General features: G+C 39.5%; 1 protein-coding gene across 2 annotated transcripts in view; it reads left to right on the top strand.

The window, feature by feature from the left end:
* Nucleotides 1–22354, top strand: part of DYM (dymeclin) — a 335066-nt gene that overhangs the window by 146838 nt on the left and 165874 nt on the right. For both annotated transcript variants that reach the window (XM_059409625.1, XM_059409626.1), the window contains exons 12-13: nucleotides 1227–1340; nucleotides 2623–2717. In XM_059409625.1, the coding sequence (XP_059265608.1) occupies nucleotides 1227–1340; nucleotides 2623–2717 (209 nt within the window). The remainder of the gene's footprint in view (nucleotides 1–1226; nucleotides 1341–2622; nucleotides 2718–22354) is intronic.

Here is a 22354-nt window from a genome sequence, read left to right as displayed (position 1 = left end):
TATGATTGTGGTTGGTTGTGGCTTTTGGGTTTTGTTTGGTAGTCCTTATTCTCCTCTTGAATTTCTTGATCTGTCATTTTTTGTTGTTGTCACAGTGGGAAGGATGGACAACTAAATACTTACATGTGTGGTGGTTTGTTTTTTCCCCCAGAAGTGGTGCATGAACAGTTCATGTTGACTCTTTGCATACTTTCAAGTCTTTATTTGTTTGTATACTTGTGTGGTAGTTCCTCTAGATATAGAATTCTAGAATCATAATCCATTCCTCGGAAATGTATAGGCATTGTTCTCTTGTTATGCAGATGTATAGTGTTTAGGACAAGAAATCTAATGTTAGTTTGCTTTTCTTTTTTGGTGATAACCTTCTTCTATCTGGGAGCCAATAAGATTTTATTATATACTATAAATTCAGAAGTTTTGCCAAACTATTTTTACTTTTTCTCATTATTTCTCCTCATAATGTTGGAAGTTTTTCCTCTCCTCAGCAAAACTTTATCCTATTACTAATTTTTCTGTTTTCCTTCTAGTCTGTACTTTCTGGAACTTTTACTAAGTAGACATTAGGTCTCGGCTTTTCTCTCATACTTTATCTTTTTGCCTGTTTATTGCTGTTGTCTGAGAGAACTTTTGAATTAGTCTTTCAAATCACAAATCTGCAGTGTCCAGTTTTTGTCTCTCTCTGATGTCCATCCTTCATTCCACTGTGGAACTTCACCAGCTTAAGCTAGAAAACAGTTCTTGCTTATGGTGCCTGGAGGTGAGCACCAGAGCTACCAGCTCTCAGCAGCCAGAGCAGAACATGGCATGGATCTTCTGGATCTTGGTTTATTTGTGTTCTTGGCTTTTCCTGAACACAAGTATAAAGGTTTTCTGTGGTTGTTGAGAGAACTCTACTTTTCAAGAGACTCCTCAGTTTTCCTATTTCCACTTTTTCCAGTTTTTCGGTCTTGCCTTTGTGCTGCCCATCTTTCAAATATATTTCCTTTTTGTGTATTAATGATATCCTCCTGTTTTCCAGATCTCTTTTCTATTTAAGAAGGAAGAAGGAAAAAGAAGTGAACCTCAGCACTGTTTTGCTATCTTGAACTGAAAGTCTCACAATTCACTTTTATATTGTTTAACTCACCTTCAGAGCAAAGCCATGGCTTATCTGAGATTTTAGACATGGATAATCCTTTATTCCCTGAAGTAGTCATATTTACTTAAACTTTTCTTCCCTATTACAGATCTTAAAAAATATTAGTTGGTATTCAGAACGGGTTTTAACTGAAATTTCACTGGGGAGTCTTCTGATACTGGTTGTAATAAGAACCATTCAGTACAACATGACGAGGACAAGAGTAAGTATTCCATAGCAATTATTTTTATCTTTATATGTATAGTACAGTTGGGCCTGTAGTTTAAAGCAATCTCAATATGTAGAATACTAACATTTTCAAGAAATATAGTAAAAAAAAATAACAGATGTACATATAGTCACTGAAATACATGATTCTAAAGTAATGTGTATAGTGTGTTTCTTTTTTATTAATTAAAAGTAATTCATGTTTTATAATGTAATATATACTTTAACATAAAATAATACTAAAATATTAATAAATATTGACACATTATAAGAAGATCATCATTTTTTGCTTTGATGTTTCCTTCTACCTTATATAGTATCTGTTTCTTAATATTTAATAGGTTGTGTGGATTAGAGGTATTTTACATAAAATGGGCAGTGGGGCATGTTTAGATAAAAGATGTCTGTCTTTGCTAGACCACTAAAACTGATTTGCTCTTTAAAAGCAGCAACAACAAAGTGTATGAAGATACAAGAACAAGAAATATGAATTTAAATGGAAAAGAAAAGTAGAATGAATACTTTAAAGAGCGAAAGGAAAATTTTAGCTGGATTGTATTTGCAGCATCTGGGAGCAAATTTCAGTTCTGCTCAATAGAGAAGCAATTTGTAGCTCAGAGAAACGGTCAAGTTTACTATAATGAGGCTAATGTGGATACATGTTCACAGTCTTTTATCTGAAACTCTAGAAGTCAGACATGTTTAAAAATGGAGAATGTTTTGACTCCAGAAAGATGATTGTGGGGGTTCCTGGGCGGCTTAGTCGTTAAGTGTCTGCCTTTGGCTTTGGTCATGATCCCAGAGTCCTGGGATTGAGCCCCGCGTTGGGCTCCCTGCTTGGCGGGAGGCCTGCTACACCCTCGCCCACTCTCCCTGCTGTGTTCCCTCTCTTGCTGTGTCTCTGTCAAATAAATAAAATCTTTAAAACAAAAAAAGATTATTATGGTGTATATGCTATAGTCTGTGTAACTGTGAGGTTCTGCAGCAGCTCTCTGTAGTTAAGCATTAATGTTTCTGCAGTGAAATAGTTCTGATATGCACCAGGACAGGGATAAAGGCGACGACAAAGAGCATCATAATCTTTTGCACCAGATGTAGCTTCCAGATGTGTAGTGAATAAAACGGAGTTTTTAGGATTTTATAATGAGAGGAAAGGGATTGTGGGCCTGAACGCTCTAAAAATCAGTGACAATTGAGTTTACGTTTGCTTCCAGTTAATCTTGCTTCAGATGTAGAGAAGACTCGATGTCTGTTTTCACCCTTCTGTTTCCTTACAGGACAAGTACCTTCACACCAACTGTCTGGCCGCTTTAGCGAACATGTCGGCACAGTTCCGTTCTCTCCATCAGTATGCTGCCCAGAGGATCATTAGGTAAATAGGAGCTTGAAGAGAAATACCGCACTTTGCCTTTTGGCTGACTCAGTGGAATGCGTACTGTGTTGCTCCCTTTTTAATGTTATGCACAAGGAGTATCAAATTTTCCTGCTTAATATTTATCACCTTCTTGTTTAGTTGAACATACCTCATTCTGCTTTATTTTCTAACCCACTTTCTTGATCAAAGTTAATTGGATTTACTTCTCCATCTTTTCATAAAATCTAATTTTAGGCTTTGTGTGTTAGCATTTTACAGAGGAGCGGGTATATTTCTTAGGAATGCAAACTAAATCTTTGCACATTTGCAGAGCATCACATTACACAGGGTAGCTGAGTTTGTTTTAGAGAATTCTCTTAATAGCAGTTTACTGTTTGATTACTTTCCTATTACTGTTGTAACAAATTACTACAAATTAGTGTCTTAAAACAACCCAAATTTATTATGCAGTCTGTAGATTAAAAGTTCAACACAGGCTGCAATCCAGATGCTATAGGGCTGGACTCCTTTCTGGAGGTTGTAGAGGAGAACCTTTTCCTTGCCTTTTCCTGCTGCTAGAAGCTCCAGTCTCCCTTGCCTCCTGGCCCCTTCCTCCACTATCAGAGCCATCAGCAGTAAGCTGTTGAGTCCTCCTCACATCTTGTCACTCTGATCTCCTCATCTGGTTCCCTCTTCTACTTTGAGGATCCTTGTGATTGCCTTGGCTCTCTCCAGGTCTCTCAGGCTCATCTACCCATCTCATGGTTCGTGGCTGAATCACAACCACAGAGTCCCTTTTGTCACATAAGGCAACTCATCCACAGGTTTGGGTGGTTGGGAGGTGGATATTTCGGGGGTACTCATTGTTCTGCCTCTCACAACATCACCAGAAGCTCCTTCTGGTCCCTTCTCCACCCTTGGCCAAAGATATGCTCTTTAAGGTAGGAAACCTAATTAACAAATGATGAATAAATATAATTTGTAGGGTTTCTTTGTTTTTGTTTTTTCAAACACGTGTGGATACTTTTTGGTCTTTAAGGTAGATTGTTGTGATGGCTCTCAAATAGAACATTTGTTTCATAAGTCAGTGAAGTCAGATTGTTTCTCTGGGTCTTGCTTTTGGCGCAGTGCGGTTCAGATGACGAGGTCTTGTGTTGCAGTCATTGGCGGTGATCACAAGTCCACATCACTTTTAAACTCTGATCTCACCTGGCATCCATTGGTTAGAGATGCTCATTGACCTGTCCTCTTCTTTAGCAGTTGCTCCACATTAACTTATGTTCTTGATCTCTATATTTATCCTCAAAATTTAGCAGAGGATATTTCTAGTGACTCACTGTTTAATTTAGGTTGGTCTTAATATTATATTGGATTACTTTTTGGGTTTGTACTTTTGTGTTTGTCTATTGACTAACTTCGTACTAACACTAACATGATGACTTAAAGCACAAATAGCATCTCCTCATGCCTCAGATTCTTCCAGGTCTTCTGAAGAGTCTTTAGTTTCTAAATATTAATTTTTGTTACTATGCTGTAGTTCAGAGATTTAACGGGAGAGATTCAGTGATACTGTGCTGTTTTGCAGTCTCCTTTTTTGTGTGTATGTGGAGCATCATAATGGTTTGAGGAAGGTTTCAGTACAGGATTCATTTTCCTCAGTGGATACACCAACATTTGGCCTGTTCAGTAAGAAATTGTCAAATTAACTGGTTTACAATTTATGTTCTGATAATGTGTCAAGCAAGATTAAATAAAAATTTTCTAGGTATTAAGTGTTGAGAAGCGAATAAAATATTGTGCCCAATTTTCTGTCTGTGATGAGTAAAGCAGAAAACCAGTTGTACTTGGAGAAATAAGAAACAGAATTTGGATTTGTGACCTAGGAATATTTAGATCAAGTTTATCATCAATAAGGAATACTGCTTTACTTGATGTTAATGGGTTTTATTTAACATTGTATTAGTGAAAAATTGTGTTACACCTTGCAAGGTGTATCCAAATTAGTTTTAAGAAATTCCTGCCCCCAGGTAGCTTCTACTTCAGTAGCCGAGATAAGACAAGTATATACACGTGTACAGCAGAATGCAGTAAGTGTTAGAATGAGAGAAAAACTCCTCAGATGAGGGTGAGTAGTTGGCTCAGAGAATGGTGAGATCACATCTCCCTGAGAAATCTGGCAAAGTGAGTAGAGAGAGATGACTCTCGAGATTGGCCTGATGGGGAAAAGCAGCAACGATGACAACACAGAACAGGAGGGAGTGTGATAAAGGACATTCTGTTGAGAAAATAACCAGTTCCATTCAGCTGGCATGTTGTGGACCTGTGTAGGGATTAGAAGAGAAAAGCCTGGAAGAACCAGCTGGGTTTTTGCCTTGTGGAAGGTGCTTAACTATTAGATACACAGTTTAGAATAATGGAAGGAATGGGGAGAAAAGAAGGTCCAATCTTCAGTAACAAAAAAGAAAACTGTGAATGAATGAGTTGTAAATAAATGGATTTTGAAAGAAATAATTGAATGTAAGTTTCTGGCGTCATCAGTTTCAGCAGCTGATGTCCGTATGGTGTGTTGGTCCCATGGAGGACTGGAAGTTCTGACAAATTTCCAAGTGCTGCCAGTGCTCCTGGCTCAAGGGGTCACACGTGAGTAGCCCGTGTAGATGGACATCTTCATCCAGGAGGGGAGAGAGAGCCCTGTTAGAAATGCCAGTGTCAGCCCAGCTTTAGACCTGCTGAATCAGAGCCTTCATTGTAGCAAGATCCCCAGATGATTTCTATACACGGTAAAGGTTGGAAAACACTCTGAGTTTGGACCTGGAAATCAAGATTTATCCCTGTGGGAAATACTTGCTTTGAATTGGAAATGGGGGCCAACTTTTTTTTCATCTTGAGGAAACTCATTTTCTACTAAATGTTTGTGTTTAGGGTATAGGATTGTAAAGTATGATGAGGAATGCCTAACGAGAGCTGTTTAGATACACAGACTCATTATAGCAGTACAGCACAAGATTCACCAGATGCTCCAGTAACTCCTTCAAGTGAGAAGTAATCAGTTTCATATACACATTTTCTAAATCCTGCTTTAGGAAGAGACCACACAGTTCTGTATTTGTCAGTTGCAAAACCTAGAAGAGCCAATATTTCCTGTGATCTTCAACAAAATGCAAAATAGAGTAACATGTTACATTGCTGTGAAGTAGAGTGTGAATAAAACTTCTCAAAGCTGCTTTAGCTGGACATAAATGTAAGGAATGATTTCATATGGTTTCTGTGCTATTGTTTCATATTCACTGACAGTGTATCTTCTATAAACTCTTGGTATTTTAGAAAAATCTCAAGCATGTATGATTTGAGTTTTGTTCAACTCTAAAGTCTTTTTTGACTATCCTGTAAGTATGAGTATTTGATATCATTATTTGGGGTTATACTTAATTAAAAACATTTATAAAGAGTAGATTATATGCAACGGTTTATCAGGGATTACAAAGACGTCATTACTTACTTCCTGCCCTTAAGACTTTGTCTGCTGACCCTGCCATCTCCCTGACTGGCTCCTTCCTCTGACTTCGCCTTCGCCTTTGACTTAAAGCACAACTTTCCTTCAGTATTTCATGCTACGTTGGTTTTTTTCTTCTCTCTTTGCTCATTTTCCCTAGGAGTTCACATGCATGCCTCTGACTTCACCTACCAGGCCTTGCGTACAGAAAACCATCCAAATCTACATTCACAGTTCTTTTTCCTGAGGCAGGCATCCCAGTTTGGTGGCTAAGAGCACAGACTCTGAGCTGGGGATCCCGGCTCCAAAACTTACCAGCTGTGGAACCTTGGAGAAGTTACTTAACTTCTTAGTGCAGCACCTTCCCTGTGGTAAGATGGGGTGACAGTAGTTGTTCTCTCAGTGGATGTGGTGGGGTTTAAGTGAAGTTGATATTTGTAGAGGCCCCGGCACGTACCATGTAGTCTATGTAAGTGTCGACTGAGTGAACACACACTCTACTAACCTCACTACCCGGATATCCCACACTTACCTCAAACTGTCATTAAGTTGAAAACAACTCATTTTCAAACCTGCTGTTCCTTTTATTAAATTCCCCGTCCTAGGTAATAGTGTGATAGCCCTCATCCCAGCCACCTAAATAACCAGAGTAATGAACCCTACGAGTAATTCTCCTTCATTTCTCCTTTTCCTTTAAATGTTCTATCCACTTGTGTCCTGGAGAAGTTCCGTCTCATTGTGCCGTCGAAACTTGCATTCACCTGTGCCCCGTGTCCTTCTCCACCACGCCTGCCTTGGTCCGCATGTCCACCATCCTCAGCCGTGCTGTGTCACTAGCCTGCCGGGTCCTTTGCCTCCTTACCTGTCCTGCCACGGTTGGCCTCTGCACTGCTGCTTCCATTTGAAAAGCGCATCTGACAAAATGACTCTCTGTGCTTAAAATCAGTCCATGGCTTCCCTTTGCCAGAGGTTACAGTTCAACCTCTTTAGAACAGTAGCTCTCAGCCGTGGGGGGGTTTGTCCCTAGGGGACATTTGGCAATGGCTAGAATAAGGTTTTGTTTTATTCATTGTTTTGTGGGGTTTTTTGGTTGGTTTGATTGGGGTTTTTTGGGGGTTGCTGCAACTGGGGAGGAGATGGCTACTGACATCTAGTGGGTAGAGGCCAGGAATATCCTGTAATACACAGGACACCAAAGAATGTAGTAATGCCGAGGCTGAGGAAGCCTGCCTTATAGTAAATCACTGGGGTCCTGCCTTTCGCGCTCAGTCTTCCGTTACTCCTTGTAGCATATTGGCAGGTTTCTGCCGCTCTGACCTCACCCAGTCATGGCAGTTCCCTGTCCTTTCACAGCCACGCTTCTGTGTCAGAAGAAAATGTAGTCTGGACCTGGAAAAAAAGTTGAGGCAGTTCCTGGTATCACCTCTTCCTTCTGTAGAGCGTTTTCCGCCAGCTTCCTGCCCATGTATGTTTTATCTTAAAACCTGTAATGGCCGGCCTCCTACCATGACACACCGTCCCCAGCCTACCCACACACCCCCATAGCTCCTGTTTCCCTATTCAGATTGCAAAGAGGAAGGACCCAACCAGCCCTATTTATCGCTTCATAGAAGTTCTGGGTCACAGTCGGGTTCTGGGCAAAGAGCAGGGACAAGGGGCCAGGAAAGGAGAGAGTTACCTGCTGGAAAATGCGGCTCCTTCCTGAGGTGGGTATTGGAGAGAGAGAACTTGAACGTCTTGACCTGACCAGCGTAGGTACTTGTGACACACAGACCTAGCCTGAAGTTGCGAATCTTGTTGCCTAAGCAGAGTAGCAGTTACTGGAAAGAAAAGATTTGTGCTATACTTCTTTGCATTTCTTTACGGAGATCAACTCTCAAATGACCACACTGTAGACTTTTAATAAGTACTTAATGACTGATTCTTAGAGGGTGGGCTGGTGTCTGAGAGTTTAGGCTTAGTTCTGGCAGCCATCACTCTGAGACTTTAAGTCAATTGTCTTGGGCTGCATTTTGTACCTACCTCCTGCTGCTTGGAGCTAGGGAAGTTGATGACTGTACAGAACCTCGAAAATGTTTTGGTCTTTCAAACCTCTTGACAATAAAATAATATAAAGCATAGGTTAGATTTTTAATTATGACTTTTAATAGTACAGAGGGAGTTTTTGTGGGGGGGAGTAAATTCTAATCATGTAATTTGAGAATTTAAAAATGCTTCAATCCATGATTTATGCTTTTACTTTTTCTTACCATTTACAGCCACCAGTAGTGAACATAAACTCTTGCAAATTCTTCTTCTGTCTGTCTAACCAACCCCAAGCTGTCAGTTTATGTAAGCGTCCTTGTTCTGCTCTGCATATGTAACAATAGACATTGTAGTCACCCAGGGTTCTGAAGACTGCAAAAACCAGGCTGACTATTTAACTCTGAGTGGTTAGCTCTAGTGTTTTGAACAAATAAAGATCTTTCAGGACGGCTCATGGAATCAAAGGAAAATAGACAGTTTGCTTTTAATAATACTTCCTGGTATTACCTTACCACATCAGGCTTCCTCACTGCTTTCCCCACTGAATTAATGTTTCCATGGATTGATTATTTTTTTCTGCACCAAACAATACATTGAGCTGAAAACATACAAGAGAATATTAAGAAGCAAATGGTCTCTTTGTTGTTGGGATGAATTTATATTACACAACATAAAATACTCAAATATATAATATAGTAACCTATCTGGTTATTTCTCTTGGTTCTGATATTTCAGGAGGACTGTCTTTTAAAGTAAGGTCCGTTTAATGGTAAGTTCCTACCTGTCACCATTAGTATCTCGCCACTTGTTTCTTTTTTGTTATCTTTAAGACTAGTAGAAGACTTAAGGCTTAAATAGTTTAGGGTGTTGGTGCAACACAACTGGCGAATGTTCCAGATTAAAAGCTTGTGTTCCTTGCATGGCACTAGCAGAGTGAGACCCACGAAGCATTGTCTCTGAGAGTAATTCACCTGCCGTGGGATCATGTATCCAAGCTGCTGGGGGTTTTCTTAAACAGATGGTTCTCTGCCAAAAGGAGACCAAGCCCTTGTTGATCATTCTCTTTGCCACTTTCACCCCTCATTTCAACTCTCTTCCGATAATATAGCTAAATACATAGAGTTATAGTTGCAAAGACTGTGGAAAATCTTTTTTTCTTTCTTTCTTTCTTTCTTTCCTTCTTAAACCTGCTAGCTGAGGAAGGTGTGGATGTGTTGAGGTCCTGCAGATATTATCCTGGGAGGTGAATGTGGAAAAGAGGACAAGAACTGTGTATCTTTCCACCCTGACTCTAATATTTTTCTTCCACCTAATCCTTGACATGAGAGTTTATTTTTAATTCATTTAAGTACTTACTAAGTTTTGCTGTGTGCCTACCACTGCCGAAGTTCTCCTTGAGATATTTTACATTTTAATTTCAGCCTAGTGCCCTTCATTGTATCTAGAAATTGTTAGTTTATACTCATATTGGTTTTATTTTTCAAATCTTTAATTCAGTTTGTATGCTTATCATTATCTGATATCATTGTAGTCAGGAAATTATTTCTTTAGGGGAGGAATTTTATGATATTAAGGGTTATAAGAAATAGTTCAGTTCTGTTCTGAAATCCTGGTGAGTTCTGTTTTCCATCTCTAAAATAGCATATGTGCACTTCATGTGAGTGCTGCGAGAGTTATCAGAGGCTTGCAAAGTCTTTAATAGCTCTCTTTTTTCTATTACAGTATTATGACATTTTTGAAATAATTTTAACCTAAAAATAAATCTGGATAACATCTCTACAAAAAATTTCTTGCACTCTGTTAATATTCCTGGATTCTGAATCCTTGCCCAAAGAATCATCACCTCGCCTGTATTTCCCAAATATTTCACTAAATGCAAACTTCACTGAATATAGAGAGTTCTCAAGAATATGCTTTACATTGGTAGGAGATCTGAGCAATAGTTTTGCAGTGGAAGTACTTCTATTAAACTTACATTATTTATTTTAAAAGACAAAATTAAGTGGTTTTTGCCTAATGCCCAGGCAATAAAGAACTTTCACCTTCTCCATGGCTTTGGACTTTGCCGATCCTTATTTGATGTTGGCATAACAGTAGCCAAGAAAGGAAGGAAAAATGTTTTGCCTTGAAAATCTGTCTTCCTGCACTTCCTGCAGTTAGTGCTACTTTGAAGGTAACTAAACTAAAATCTGACATAGTTTGCTTTTTAGTTCAGCCTTTTCTTAAGAAGTTACATTGAGAGCACGTAGCTCCCAGTTGAAAATCTGTGTTTCCAATAGAAAATTTCTAACTATCAGAGGTGGCTTATATTTACAATAAGAGTGTCTCAGTAGACTTGATGGGACATGTGATAACTTCATAATTGGTTTAATTTCAATTGGTTTAGACTGCTGGCCCATTCAAAATACCAACTTTTAAAGTAGCATGGCCTACATTGATCTGAATTTCTCTTGGAAGTACAGACTTCTATGAACAGAATTGTCACATGGGATATTAAACATTGAAATAACTTGCATAGAGCTTTATAGAATGTTGTAGTCCTATTGTAGAGGTAATAGGGAGAGTTCGTACTTTGTCCTTTAGCCATGAATTATTACGCCCCTATTCCTATCTTCTATAAAGGATCTGAGATTTTTACTCAACTTATAAGCTAACAGATTAGGTCCCACAGCCTCATGGGTCCTGGTAGAGACTCAGTATTCTTGGGTCAGAAACAAAGGACAGCCTATTAACCACAGCAGTGGGAGGAGCCAGAGTATCATTTTCTTGTGTGGTTCCCCATGCTCACAAAGCAGTGTGACAAAGGTCAGGTGACATCTCTACATGCAATGGGTTGCATTACAGAAGAGGGGCCCTGAGCTTCAGAAACTCCGATCTTTTATTATAGGCTCCACGTAAACCTGCCCAGCCTTTGCATGGAGACATCTTTAATGTATTTGATAGCAAACAAACCGCCCTATGCTCTAGAGGGAGACACTGTCTCCACCTTTGACATCTCTTCGCTCTGCAGACATCCATGGATAGATGGTCCAGAGCACAAGGCCAGCAATGCCTCTACTTTCAAGATTTGTAGAAACTCAAGAGGCCCATGGGAAATTATGTCCCATAAAGACTTTTTACCTAGTTATGCCTTTCTGTTGCCAGTTGGAAAAACCTGTCACCGTGTTATTCAAGTAGCTAGCTGATACTATTTTAGGTTTCGTATGTCACTTGCCAAAGGATTGGAACTAATGTATCTTAGAGGAGGTAGTAAAGGATTGAATGGCCTCACCATGCACAGCTTTGTCATGTGTCATAATGAATCTCCTGCGCAGGTGTCTTTGTCATTAGTACGGCCCTTAAAAGCCTTGTTTTTGAGTGGCTTTGACGTAAACAGAATATCTTGGTTTTATTTTTTTTATTTTTTATTTTTAAAAGATTTTTATTTATTTATTTATTTGAGAGAGAGGAGGTGAGATAGAGCATGAGCGAGAAGAAGGTCAGAGGGAGAAGCAGACTCCCCATGAAGCTGGGAGCCCGATGCGGGACTCAATCCCGGGACTCCAGGATCATGACTCGAGCCGAAAGCAGTCGTCCAACCAACTGAGCCACCCAGGCGTCCGGAATATCTTGGTTTTAAACACAAGTCGCAAAATTTTAGATTTAGAAGGACCTTCATAGAACATCCAAGATAAGTTTGCATGTTTTACACACAGAAATATTGAAACCTAGATGTATTATGTGACCAGTCCAAGGGAATGCTGTGGCCAAGGCAGGCGTAGAAAGCACGTCTCCCAGCTCCTTGCCTAGTGTTCTTCCCGGAACAAAAGAGAGAAAAAAGGCATGCATTTTTGCTCCTGTATTCTCTCTCTCTTTCTCTCCCCCTTCCCTTTTCTAACATAAGTGTGATACCTGATATGTTAGAAAATGATAAGGCCAGATTAAGAGAAATAAAGTGACTTAGGAAACATTTTCCTGTTGGTGAACTGCACATGCTTCACGGACATTTTGTAAAAAGCACCTTTTCCATGACAAAGAAATAAGGGTTGTGTGAATAGGAGAAAGCGAGTGAACATAAGTTTCGGAGATTGAGTTTGACTCGTGTGTCTAGTGGAAGGGCGTGCAGAATCCGATGGAGTGGGGACAGGGCCGCGCAGGGAGGAGGGACTGCCTATGGAAGGGAGGAAGAGAGAGGTGAGGAGAGGTAGCTGCTGGCAGGGTAGGAAGTACTCTCTGTCGCAGACTTTAATGAATGCTTCCAGCGGTCACAGTGGTCCATTTGTTTAAAACGCCTCGGTTTCCTCTTTTATAACTGGGCATATCCTCCCAGGGCTGTCAGGGGGAATAAATGAGTTATTATATGTGAATTGCTTTACGAGTAGCAATCACCAGGCGCTTAATTTTCCTGGTTAAAGGACAGACAGCAGCAGGCCTTGTTCCTGGTGGCTCAGGAGGTATTTGAATGATGACATTCTGACACTTTAATTGGATTGAAACAGTTAAAATCTCCTGGTGACTGGTGAGGTAGAAACAGCATGCCATATGGACGACCACTTCAGGGTTTTTGTAAAATTGGTCTCTGCCATGCGCTACGTACTGGGCCCTGTAGAGTGTTGTTTGTGTTACCTGATGTACGGGTGTTGCTGTTTCCATTTTATAGAGAAGAAGTTAAATCTCAGAGAAATAATTTATCTAAGATCACCTTGCTGGACAGTGACAATTTTGGGATTTAAGCCTTCATCTGTCTTTCATCCGCAATAGTATACTACCTTCCATTGCCAAGTGCTTCTTAAAAAGGAAGTTTTAAACTAAAAGCATGCAAATAATCTGTGTATGAGACATTTATTATTATATCCTGCCTTGGGTGAGTTGCTGTCAACCTTTCTAAGCCTGTGATCCCCGTGTTGTTTTTAAGAAACCATTGCCGATCTTCTTGTAGCAGCTGAGAAGATTGGAGTGTGAATTGTGTGGGGTCTCAGCTCCTTTCATCTCGCAAGCTTTGTCACTTGGGGTTCAGTGAGAGAATCTCCCTGTGGAGAACAAGATGAGTGACAGTTTTCCCCAAGGATGGCACATAGCCAAAACCTTTCTAACCACGTAGGAGAGGAGTTAATTGATGACGAAATTACACTTACTTAGGAACCCTGTTTAAAAAAGATCTGGGGGGCTTTCCGGGTTTGAGGATCACAAATTAAGATGGACGTCTGTAGGAACCCAATATGACATGGCCATTAGTGTTGTTTTTCCATCTAAAACGTGCCTCTTTTCTTACCTTTATTAGTGAGACAAGATCATATTGAAGCATAAGAACATTGTACATTATTTACTTAACATAATAATGGTACCTTAATACATCGTTCTAAATTTCTCACTTAGAACCCCTCAGTCACTGAAATTCAAAACATATCCTGATTCTTCACAGAATATTTTATAATGTGATATGTGACTGTTTTAAAATAAGGATAGAGGGACACCTGGGTGGCTCATTTGGTTAAGTGGCTGCCTTGGGCTCAGGTTGTGATTCCAGGGTCCTGGGATTGAGTCACACATCGGGCTCCTCACTCAGTGGGGAGCCTGCTTCTCTCTCTGCCTCTACCTGCTTGTCTTCTCTCTTTCTCTGACAAATTAAGTAAATAAAATCTTTAAAATAAAAATAAAAATAAAAATAAAATAAGGGTAGGTATTTGGGGATCATTTAATCATGTATCAAATATTTTCTATATGTCTGCCACCTATCAGATACTGCCAGTAATTGGCGACTCATGTGAATCACCACACTCTCCCGCCTACTGCAATGGAGCTGAAATTGGAATCCAGGTGTGACCTGAGCCCAGAAGTGTTCGTGCTTCTCTTTATGGCCTACCTGGCATTGACAACTACTGGAGAGGAGAAACAGGTGTCAACCACATTAAACTCAGATTCTCTGTTAGCAAAGAGTCCAATGTCCACTCTGTACAGTTTCCATGGTCTTCTTTCTTGCTTACACCAATGCAGAGGTTCTCAAGGTATGGTCCACAGACCACACAGGTTCCCTGGGGTCTAAGCTCTTTCTATAATAAGGTGTCATTTGGCATTTCCACTGTGCTGACATTCTGAACCAGTATCATAAAAGCAAAGTTAGGGTACAACAAGTCAGGGCAAATGGCCATGAATTGTACCAGTACTCCCTGTTTTTTACAACCGCATACTTGCAGTGAAAGGGGTGAAAACCATTCTTCTTTTATGTCCTTGGTGACATAGTAAAACTGATTAGTTGTGATAAATCTTGACCTTTGGATACATGTCTTTGAGATATTTTGTGTGGTAAAACCAATTGACATAAAGCATTTCTACCATTAAGATTGAGCTGTTTTGGTTGTCTTAAGGAATGTGAGTGTCTGACTGTGTTGTGAACTAAACTAGCCACTTTTGGGACAAGATACCATTTTTATGTTAAAGAATGAGTGACAGTCTGTGGTTATTTAGACTTGGCAGACATTTTTGTAAAAGTGAATAAAAGGAGCCTGTCGCTTCAGAGAAAACAACCACTAGTGTTGGTTGCCAATGATAAAACTGGAACTTACAAGCAAAAATTAGAATTTTAAAAAAATCATATTGGGATCACGGGTTTGACAGCTTCCCAATAATTAAAGAATTTTGTGATGAGATCGAAGATGGTGGTAACTGTGACAATTTCGGCTGTTGTGTGATGAAATGTATCAGTATTTGTGAGCTCTGTATAACTCAGCAAACCAATATTTTTCAGATGGCCAAAGCATGAAGTTACAAAATTAAGCATGGGTGAAAAGATTCATTGAATGTACAAAGAGACCAATAAGTCTTAATGCAAAAGACTCAAAAAATCTTCTGTTACTGTTTCTGATTCCATATTTTAACTAATCTTTAGGAAACTACCACTTGAATTTTATTATAGTATCTAAGCAGAATATGTACAATTTTCTGGAAAGGACGTTAAAATAGTCCTCCAGCACTAGGTGACTGGGTGGCTTAGTTGGTTAAGCGTCTGCCTTTGGCTCAGGTCATGATGTCAGGGTCCATGGTCCCTGCTCAGCATGGAGTCTGTCTCTCTCTCTCTCTCCCATGCCCCTCCCCCTGCTTGTGCCCATGTGTGCTCTCTCTCTCTCTCAAATAAATAAATAAAATCTAAAAAAAAAAAAAGTCCTGCCTTTCCAAGTACGTATAGTCTAAGACTACATTTTCTTAATATGCTTCAACTAAAACAAGATTGACTTAAGAAGCAGGAATGAGGATCTGTTTTCTGTTAAGCCGGACAGTAAAAAGATTTTCAGAAATAGAAAGTAGTGTTACTCTTCAGACATCTTGTTTTGTTTTCAAAAGGAGTTATTTTTTTTATTAAATGTTATTTATATTAACATGTAATGTATTAATTATTAGATTTAAATGAATTAAATATTTCTTATATTTCTCATTTTTTATTTTTATTCTACTTAATTCTTATAGGTATAATCTTGACATGGAAAGCTTTTGGGTCCTCGATAATTTTTTTAGGAGTCTAAAGGGGCTCTGAGATTAAGAACCATCGCTCTAATACCCTTTCAGAGGATGGGGGATAGGAGTGAATATGAATGTGTGTGTATTACAGAGTTCATCGTATATACTTTTAAATATCTGCTATTTCCGAATTAATTATACCCTTACTTCCTTCCATCGATATAATCAATTGTTAGCTGTTTTGTATTATTCATGCTTCCATTTAATAAATATTTATTAACAACAGAGTTATCAGGGGGTTGGAAGGGAAAGGGGATACACAGAATACATAAATCATGTTTATTCCCCGTTAAGAGGGCCTGGTCTCTTTCTTGAAAAGTCAGAAGCTGGGAATGTTACCATACTAAATTGATAAGTTCATTGCTCATCTTGCCTGGGCGTGGCTATAAAATATGTTCTGGTTGTTTATGGCTGCGTCACAAACCCCCCCCCCCCCAAGTTAGCTGCTTAAAACAATGATTTAGAATTCCGTCTCACAGTGCTGTGGACCGATTGCTTAACTGAGTGATGCTCGCTGTAAGTCTCTTACACACTTGCAGCTAGACAGCCGCTAGGCTGGATGTCCAGTGTTACCCCGGCTCATGACTGGTAGTTGATGCCAGCTGTTAGCTGACGGGGGGCGGGAGGTCTGTCGAGATGTTGACTAGAGCCGCTCATTCTTTTCCAGGCCAGCTTGGTCTTCTCACAAGAGGAAACAGCCCCTAAATAGCAAATCATTGTGTTGTATACCTGAAAGTAATACAATATTTATGTCGACTATAATTAAATTTAAAAAAAGGGGAAGCATCCTAAGAGTGACGGAAACTGACCTAGCTCACCTATCCCAGAAAATCACTTTTACCACATTTTATCTGTCAAAAGCAGGTCTCGGGACCAGCCCGGATTCAAAAGGAGGTGACCACAAAAGGACATAAACACAGGGAGGCTCTATTCCTTTGTAGCCATCTTTGGGTTCTACCTGTCACAGGGCCATCATAAATTATTCCCCAGTGTGGCTGGGAAAAATGAATGACTACTTTCAGTCTTAAATTCTAGGCTTAAGATCCATGTTTGTATTTCTCTTCAAAATAGAAAATTCAGCTGAATTCATTCAAATGCTATCTTTGCCTTTTTCTTTTTTACTTGCTTAATCTACATCTGACATGGACGTCCTCTGCCTTGATTTTTGCCTGTGTTCAGTTTCCTTTGTTCCGAAGGAAATGCCCACTTTCCAGTCATGGTGTCTTTACTTAGAGTAAGTGGGCAGAGCTCCTGCCCTGTGAATGCTCACGTCAGTGCCCTTGTTGGTCACCTGAGTGGTTGATATTGGCCTTTGGGCCGATCTTGCCTTTGGGCTGAGAAAACAGAGCAGGATTTCCTGTGGCAGTGTGATTGGCCACACATTCACTCTGACAGCGGCAGCCTCAGATGTTCTGTAGAGGGAGGTGAAGGGGCACCATTAAATCTGGAGGGCGGAACCCAGATTTGCTTTGCAAGGAGCGTTTATACAGCAGTCTTACTGTCTGCAATTTGGTGATGTGTTTGCTGTGGCTTAGGATCTGGCTGCAGGAAATTCGATGGGGGGAATGCTTGAGCTGAAGCTCCCCTTGGTGGTGCTGTTGTGCTATAAACGTCCAAAGAAAATATCTTCTTGGTGCCTTCTTTACATTGCAGATGTTTGATTGGACACCTAGGGAGCACCAGGCCTTTTGGCTAGACATAGAGGAACTAGTAAGACACAGTTACTGTCCACATAGTCTAATCCTGGCTATTCACTTTCCTGACATTTTCTCAAAAGAGGAAAAATAATACCTACTTGAATTGAAGCCAGGCCCATAGCTGCATCTAGACACCCTGAAGGTACTGACCAATTTGCCTCAAGGTCACCTATTCACAAAAATTAGGATTTTTTAAAGTTATATGAAAGGGAATAAGGTAACCCTTAAATATATTTAAAATGCTCAGTTTTACTCTAATGGGAAAAGTACAATTTAAAACTTCCCCGAGATTACATTTTATGTATTGAATTAGAAAAATCTTTTTGTGCAGTTATATCCAGACACTCTCAAACTGTGCCTGTGGGACTATAAGTTGGTAAAACTCCTTTGAAGAACCATGTGGTACTGTCTACCCAAATTCTAAATACATTATTCCTTGACCCAACTGTCATACCTGTATTTGTCAAAATGACAGTATACAAGTTTATTTGGGCAGTATTTTTTTTAATAACAGCAAAAGGGTAGAAGCAACTCAAGTATCCTATCATTAGAGACTTATTTATTTATTTATAAAAAGATTTTATTTATTTATTTGACACAGAGAAGGAGAGAGACAGCGAGAGAGGGAACACAAGCAAGGGGAGTGGGAGAGGGAGAAGCAGGCTTCCCGCTGAATAGGGAGCCCAACGTGGGGCTCGATCCCAGGACCTGGGGATCATGATCTGAGCTGAAGGCAGACACTTAATGACTGAGCCACCCTGGCGCCCCAGTAAAGATTTACTTGAATAAATTGCTGCACTGACCCGATAGACAGTGTTCGTCTAAATAACAAAATACAGGTACTAATATAATAGGCTCTGAGACACACGAAGAAAGGAAGGCAGGGAAGAGTATGTGTAGTGCATGATTGTTAAGTTGGGAGGAATAATATTGTTTGTATTTGTCCTTATTCACATGGAAAAAATCTGGAAGGATACACAAGAAACTGATTAAAATGGTTGTGGGGTGAGAGCAAAGCAAGACTTTTCACTGCCTGTGTTTCTCTTTTCTAACCACATAAGCTCCAGAGGGACAGGAATCTTTGTCCTTATGAACGTATCCCAAGTACCTATAACAGTGCCTGGTACCTAAGTAATAATTGTAGAATAAATGATTATGCAAAAATAATAGTTTGGTTTAAAAAAGCAACATGAATCTGGGGCACCTGGGTGGTTTAGTCCATTAAGCATCTGACTCTTGATCTCAGATCAGGTCTTAATCTCAGGGTTGTGAGTTCAAGCCCCACGTTGGGCATGGAGCCTGCCTTTTTTTAAAAAAAAAGGGCAGCACAGACTCATTACAAAAATACAGCCAAGCTTGAAGACAACCATAGTTCCCACTTCTGAGTAATCCTTAGACTAATGCCTTAGTATGTAACAGTCCAGATGATTTTCTATTCATATGTATGTATATGTTTAAAAAAAAAAAACAGGCTATAGCGTACATAATTTTGTAAGCATTTTGTGTGTGTATCACCTGTGGTGGGAGAGAGCGTTTCATAGCATGGCTTTGAAATATTATTGATTTATCCAATAAAATAAATAATGCCATGTATTTGGACATTTTTTTCACATATGTATACATACAACTCTGGAAAGAAAATTCTTGTGCATGTAGTAGAGTCAGTGTATGAAAGTTAGCAATATTATAGGCAGAGTGAGACCTGCCTCTGCTTCTTGCTAGCTGTTCAAATTAAATAAAATGTGCCCAGCCCTTGGTAGTTGCCTTTTGGCGTGCACACTTCACCGTCTCCCACCTACTTACATGATTATTTTTAAAAGGCTTTGTTTTTGCTTCTTATTCATTGTTACAGTTCGCAGAATTCATTTCTCTTTTCCTTCCTGAGTCTCACCATTTGCAAATCAATTTCTTCTTTCCACATACTGGTTCTTAAAATTGGGTATACTTGATCAAACTGAAGTAGTTCTAAAATACAAATAACATGACTGAGAATGGCTGTTTATTTTTTTTTTTTCATTTATGTATTAGTGGGTATTTCACAGACCACCTTCACATGAAGGGAGAACTGAAGTCCTTTCTGATAGACGTCAAAAGGTTTTAATTTTTTAGATTATCCCAAAGCGACACCTGAAGTGTGAATAAAAGATTCCAGAACAAAACCAAGAATGTTCAACTAAATTATTAAATATTTGACACAAGTGTTGCATTCCTTACATATCTAGAAATCAAATGTTTCATGTTAAATTGAAGGTCAAATTAGCTTGAAATGTTGTTTGCAGAAGTCTTTGATTCCTTATGAAGAAGAAAGGTGGTGTGAGGGTTTTCTAGTATGTTTTTATATTGCAGTCATGAAATGGAATATTTTGTAATGATTTAAAGATTTTAGGCATTTTTTAAGCCTCACCTGTTTTTTTTCTTTCACTGTGACATGTAGTGCTTGCTTGAAATTATGCTTTTCGTTCCTTCCAAACCATTTGCATCTCTTTTGCTGATGTAAACTGACCTTATTGTATCCAGTAAGTAATTACTAATCCTGACTGGTCTAGACAGTGGTAGTGATGCAAACTGACACCATTTTTTAAAGACTTTCTTTAAATTGGGTCACATGCTAAGTGTTATATAACACACAATCTCTCTGTTGCAACTGAGAAAGTGAAAATAGCCTTTTAAAAAGCAAACTATTGTCATTACATATATATGTATATAAAGTGTTCGCAGCTTGAAATAGTATTTCACTTTTGCCTCTTATTCTTTAGATGTTGGTGATGATGATACTGTGCTATGTTAAAAGGATTTCATCAAGTGTATCAGTCAAATTTAGGTTCAACTGTGAGTAATTGAAAAAAACTGACAATTTTAGTAGTTTAAAGAAGAAAGAATTTTATTTTTCTCCCAGTAGAAGTCCAGAGCATGCCTTCAAGGGCTGATGGAGGTTCTACTCCAGTAAGTGCTAGTTTCCTTTAGCTGTTAAAACAAATCATCACCAACTAAACTGCCTAAAGCAACCTAAATGTATTATTCCAGAGTTCTGTGGCTCAGCTGGTGTCTGCTGCACGTTTCACAAAGCTGAAACCAAGTTGTTGGCCCTGCTGGGCTATTATCAGAAGGCTCTGGGAAGAATCTCCTTCTAGATTCCAGGTTGTTGGCAGAATACGGTTCCTTGTGATTGTGGAAATGAGGTCACCTTTACCCTTCTGGCACTCAGCTGGGGAACTTCCCTTAGCTTCTAGAAGCCCCTCTCTGGTTCTTGCACATGGATTCCTACATCTTAAAGCCCAGAGGCACATCCAGTGATTCTCATGCTTAGAAGCACTCTTGACTTATCCTTTTGCCACATCTGACTCTAGCCAGAGGGTGTTCTGTGCTTTAAAGGGTTCATATGATTTGTCTGTACACATCTGGATAGTTCAGGATTAGCTCTTTTAAGATCTGTAGTCTTAATTCCATCTGCGAGTTCTCTTTCGACTTGTATCGTTCATTAGTTCCAGGGATTGGGGCATGGACACCTTTGGGGAAATTGCTTTTGGTACGCCTCCACCATCCTCAGAGTCTGATCTTTGTTGTTACTGCCCCAGTCAGCACACAAGTTCAAGCCATAAGATAGGAGGGGACAAAGAGAGACAAAAAAAAGGAGACAAAACACCAGATGACTCTTAGGAAGATGCCCAAAAGCTGCTGTGAAATACTTAAGTCTGATAGTCCAGAGCTTCATCATGTGACCACATTTAGCAGCAGTGAAGCTGAGAAATGTAGCTTTTATTTACTGCCACATGTGCTCACTAAAAGTCTGTTAGTAGAGAAATGGATCACTGGAAGACCGACAGCTGCCTCTCCTCCACCAAGTACATTTTTCTAATCACTGGAAAATAAGAAACTAGAGGGGATTGCAGTAGTACAACCATGGACTCTGGGAGTGGGGGTAGCAGGGCTTTCTGGGAAGGTCAAGGCCCTTATGGACGGACTGCAGAGAAATTCTTCAGTATATTATGTTGCTCAACTTAGTCTGGCCTGGGTTTATTTTTCTACTCTTGTATACTTGGCACAGTGTTTTTACAGAGCAAGTTTTAGTAAATATTTTTGGAATGAATAAAAATGTTGCTACCCGTATGATATTCTAAGTAAGCTACAGTGGACTTTTTTTTTTTTTTTTTAAATCTAACTGTTAGAAGTTTCTTGTTTGGGTATTATATCGAATTCTAGCTAGAAACAGTATATAACCAGTCCATCCATTTTTGCATTATCTGGGTCCTTAATGCTTACAACATCAAAGTTTATTCTCTGACTAAGGAAAAAATGAAAATACAGTTTAGGAATAAATTCTGTTTGAATCCAGTAGAATTCCTATGTGGCCAACTATAATACAAGGCAGAAAATGAGAAGTTGTACAGAATGCCGTAGGTACATAGAATGAAGGGGTGATTCCAACCTAGGATAAATTTAATCAAGACCCTAAAAGGTGAATAACATTTCAGCAGGTAAAGGTAGGGGAAAGCAAAATCACATTTGTAACTAAAAACATTATTGGACTGGCAAGGAAGAAGGATTTGGGGAAGTAGATAGAACTACCTGTCACTATAAGAAGAATTTTTAAATTTTTTATCAATGAGTGTTTGCTTCTGGAGTTTTCTGGTCTGCCACCTCTTAGAATTAAAATCAGATCAGGCACTATCAATTTTTTTTTTAAGATTTTATCTATTTACTTGACAGAGAGAGAGAAGACAAGGAACACAAGCAGGGGGAGCAGTGGGAGAGGGAGAAGGAGGCTTCCTGCCAAGCAGGGATCCTGATGCAGGCCTCCATCCCAGGACCCTGGGACTGTGACCTGAGCTAAAGGCAGACGCTTAATGACTGAGCCACCCAGGCGCCCCGGGCACTATCAATTTTTGTTCAAAGTAGGCCTCTTCAGGGCAGACTCATTAGTTTTGCAGTCCGAAGACTTTGAGTGAGGT

Source organism: Mustela nigripes, chromosome 8, assembly GCF_022355385.1.
Source record: "Mustela nigripes isolate SB6536 chromosome 8, MUSNIG.SB6536, whole genome shotgun sequence".
Classification (NCBI taxonomy): Eukaryota; Metazoa; Chordata; class Mammalia; order Carnivora; family Mustelidae; genus Mustela; species Mustela nigripes.
The sequence above is the reverse complement of the archived record's forward strand: the minus strand, read 5'-3'. Positions and strand labels throughout refer to the sequence as shown.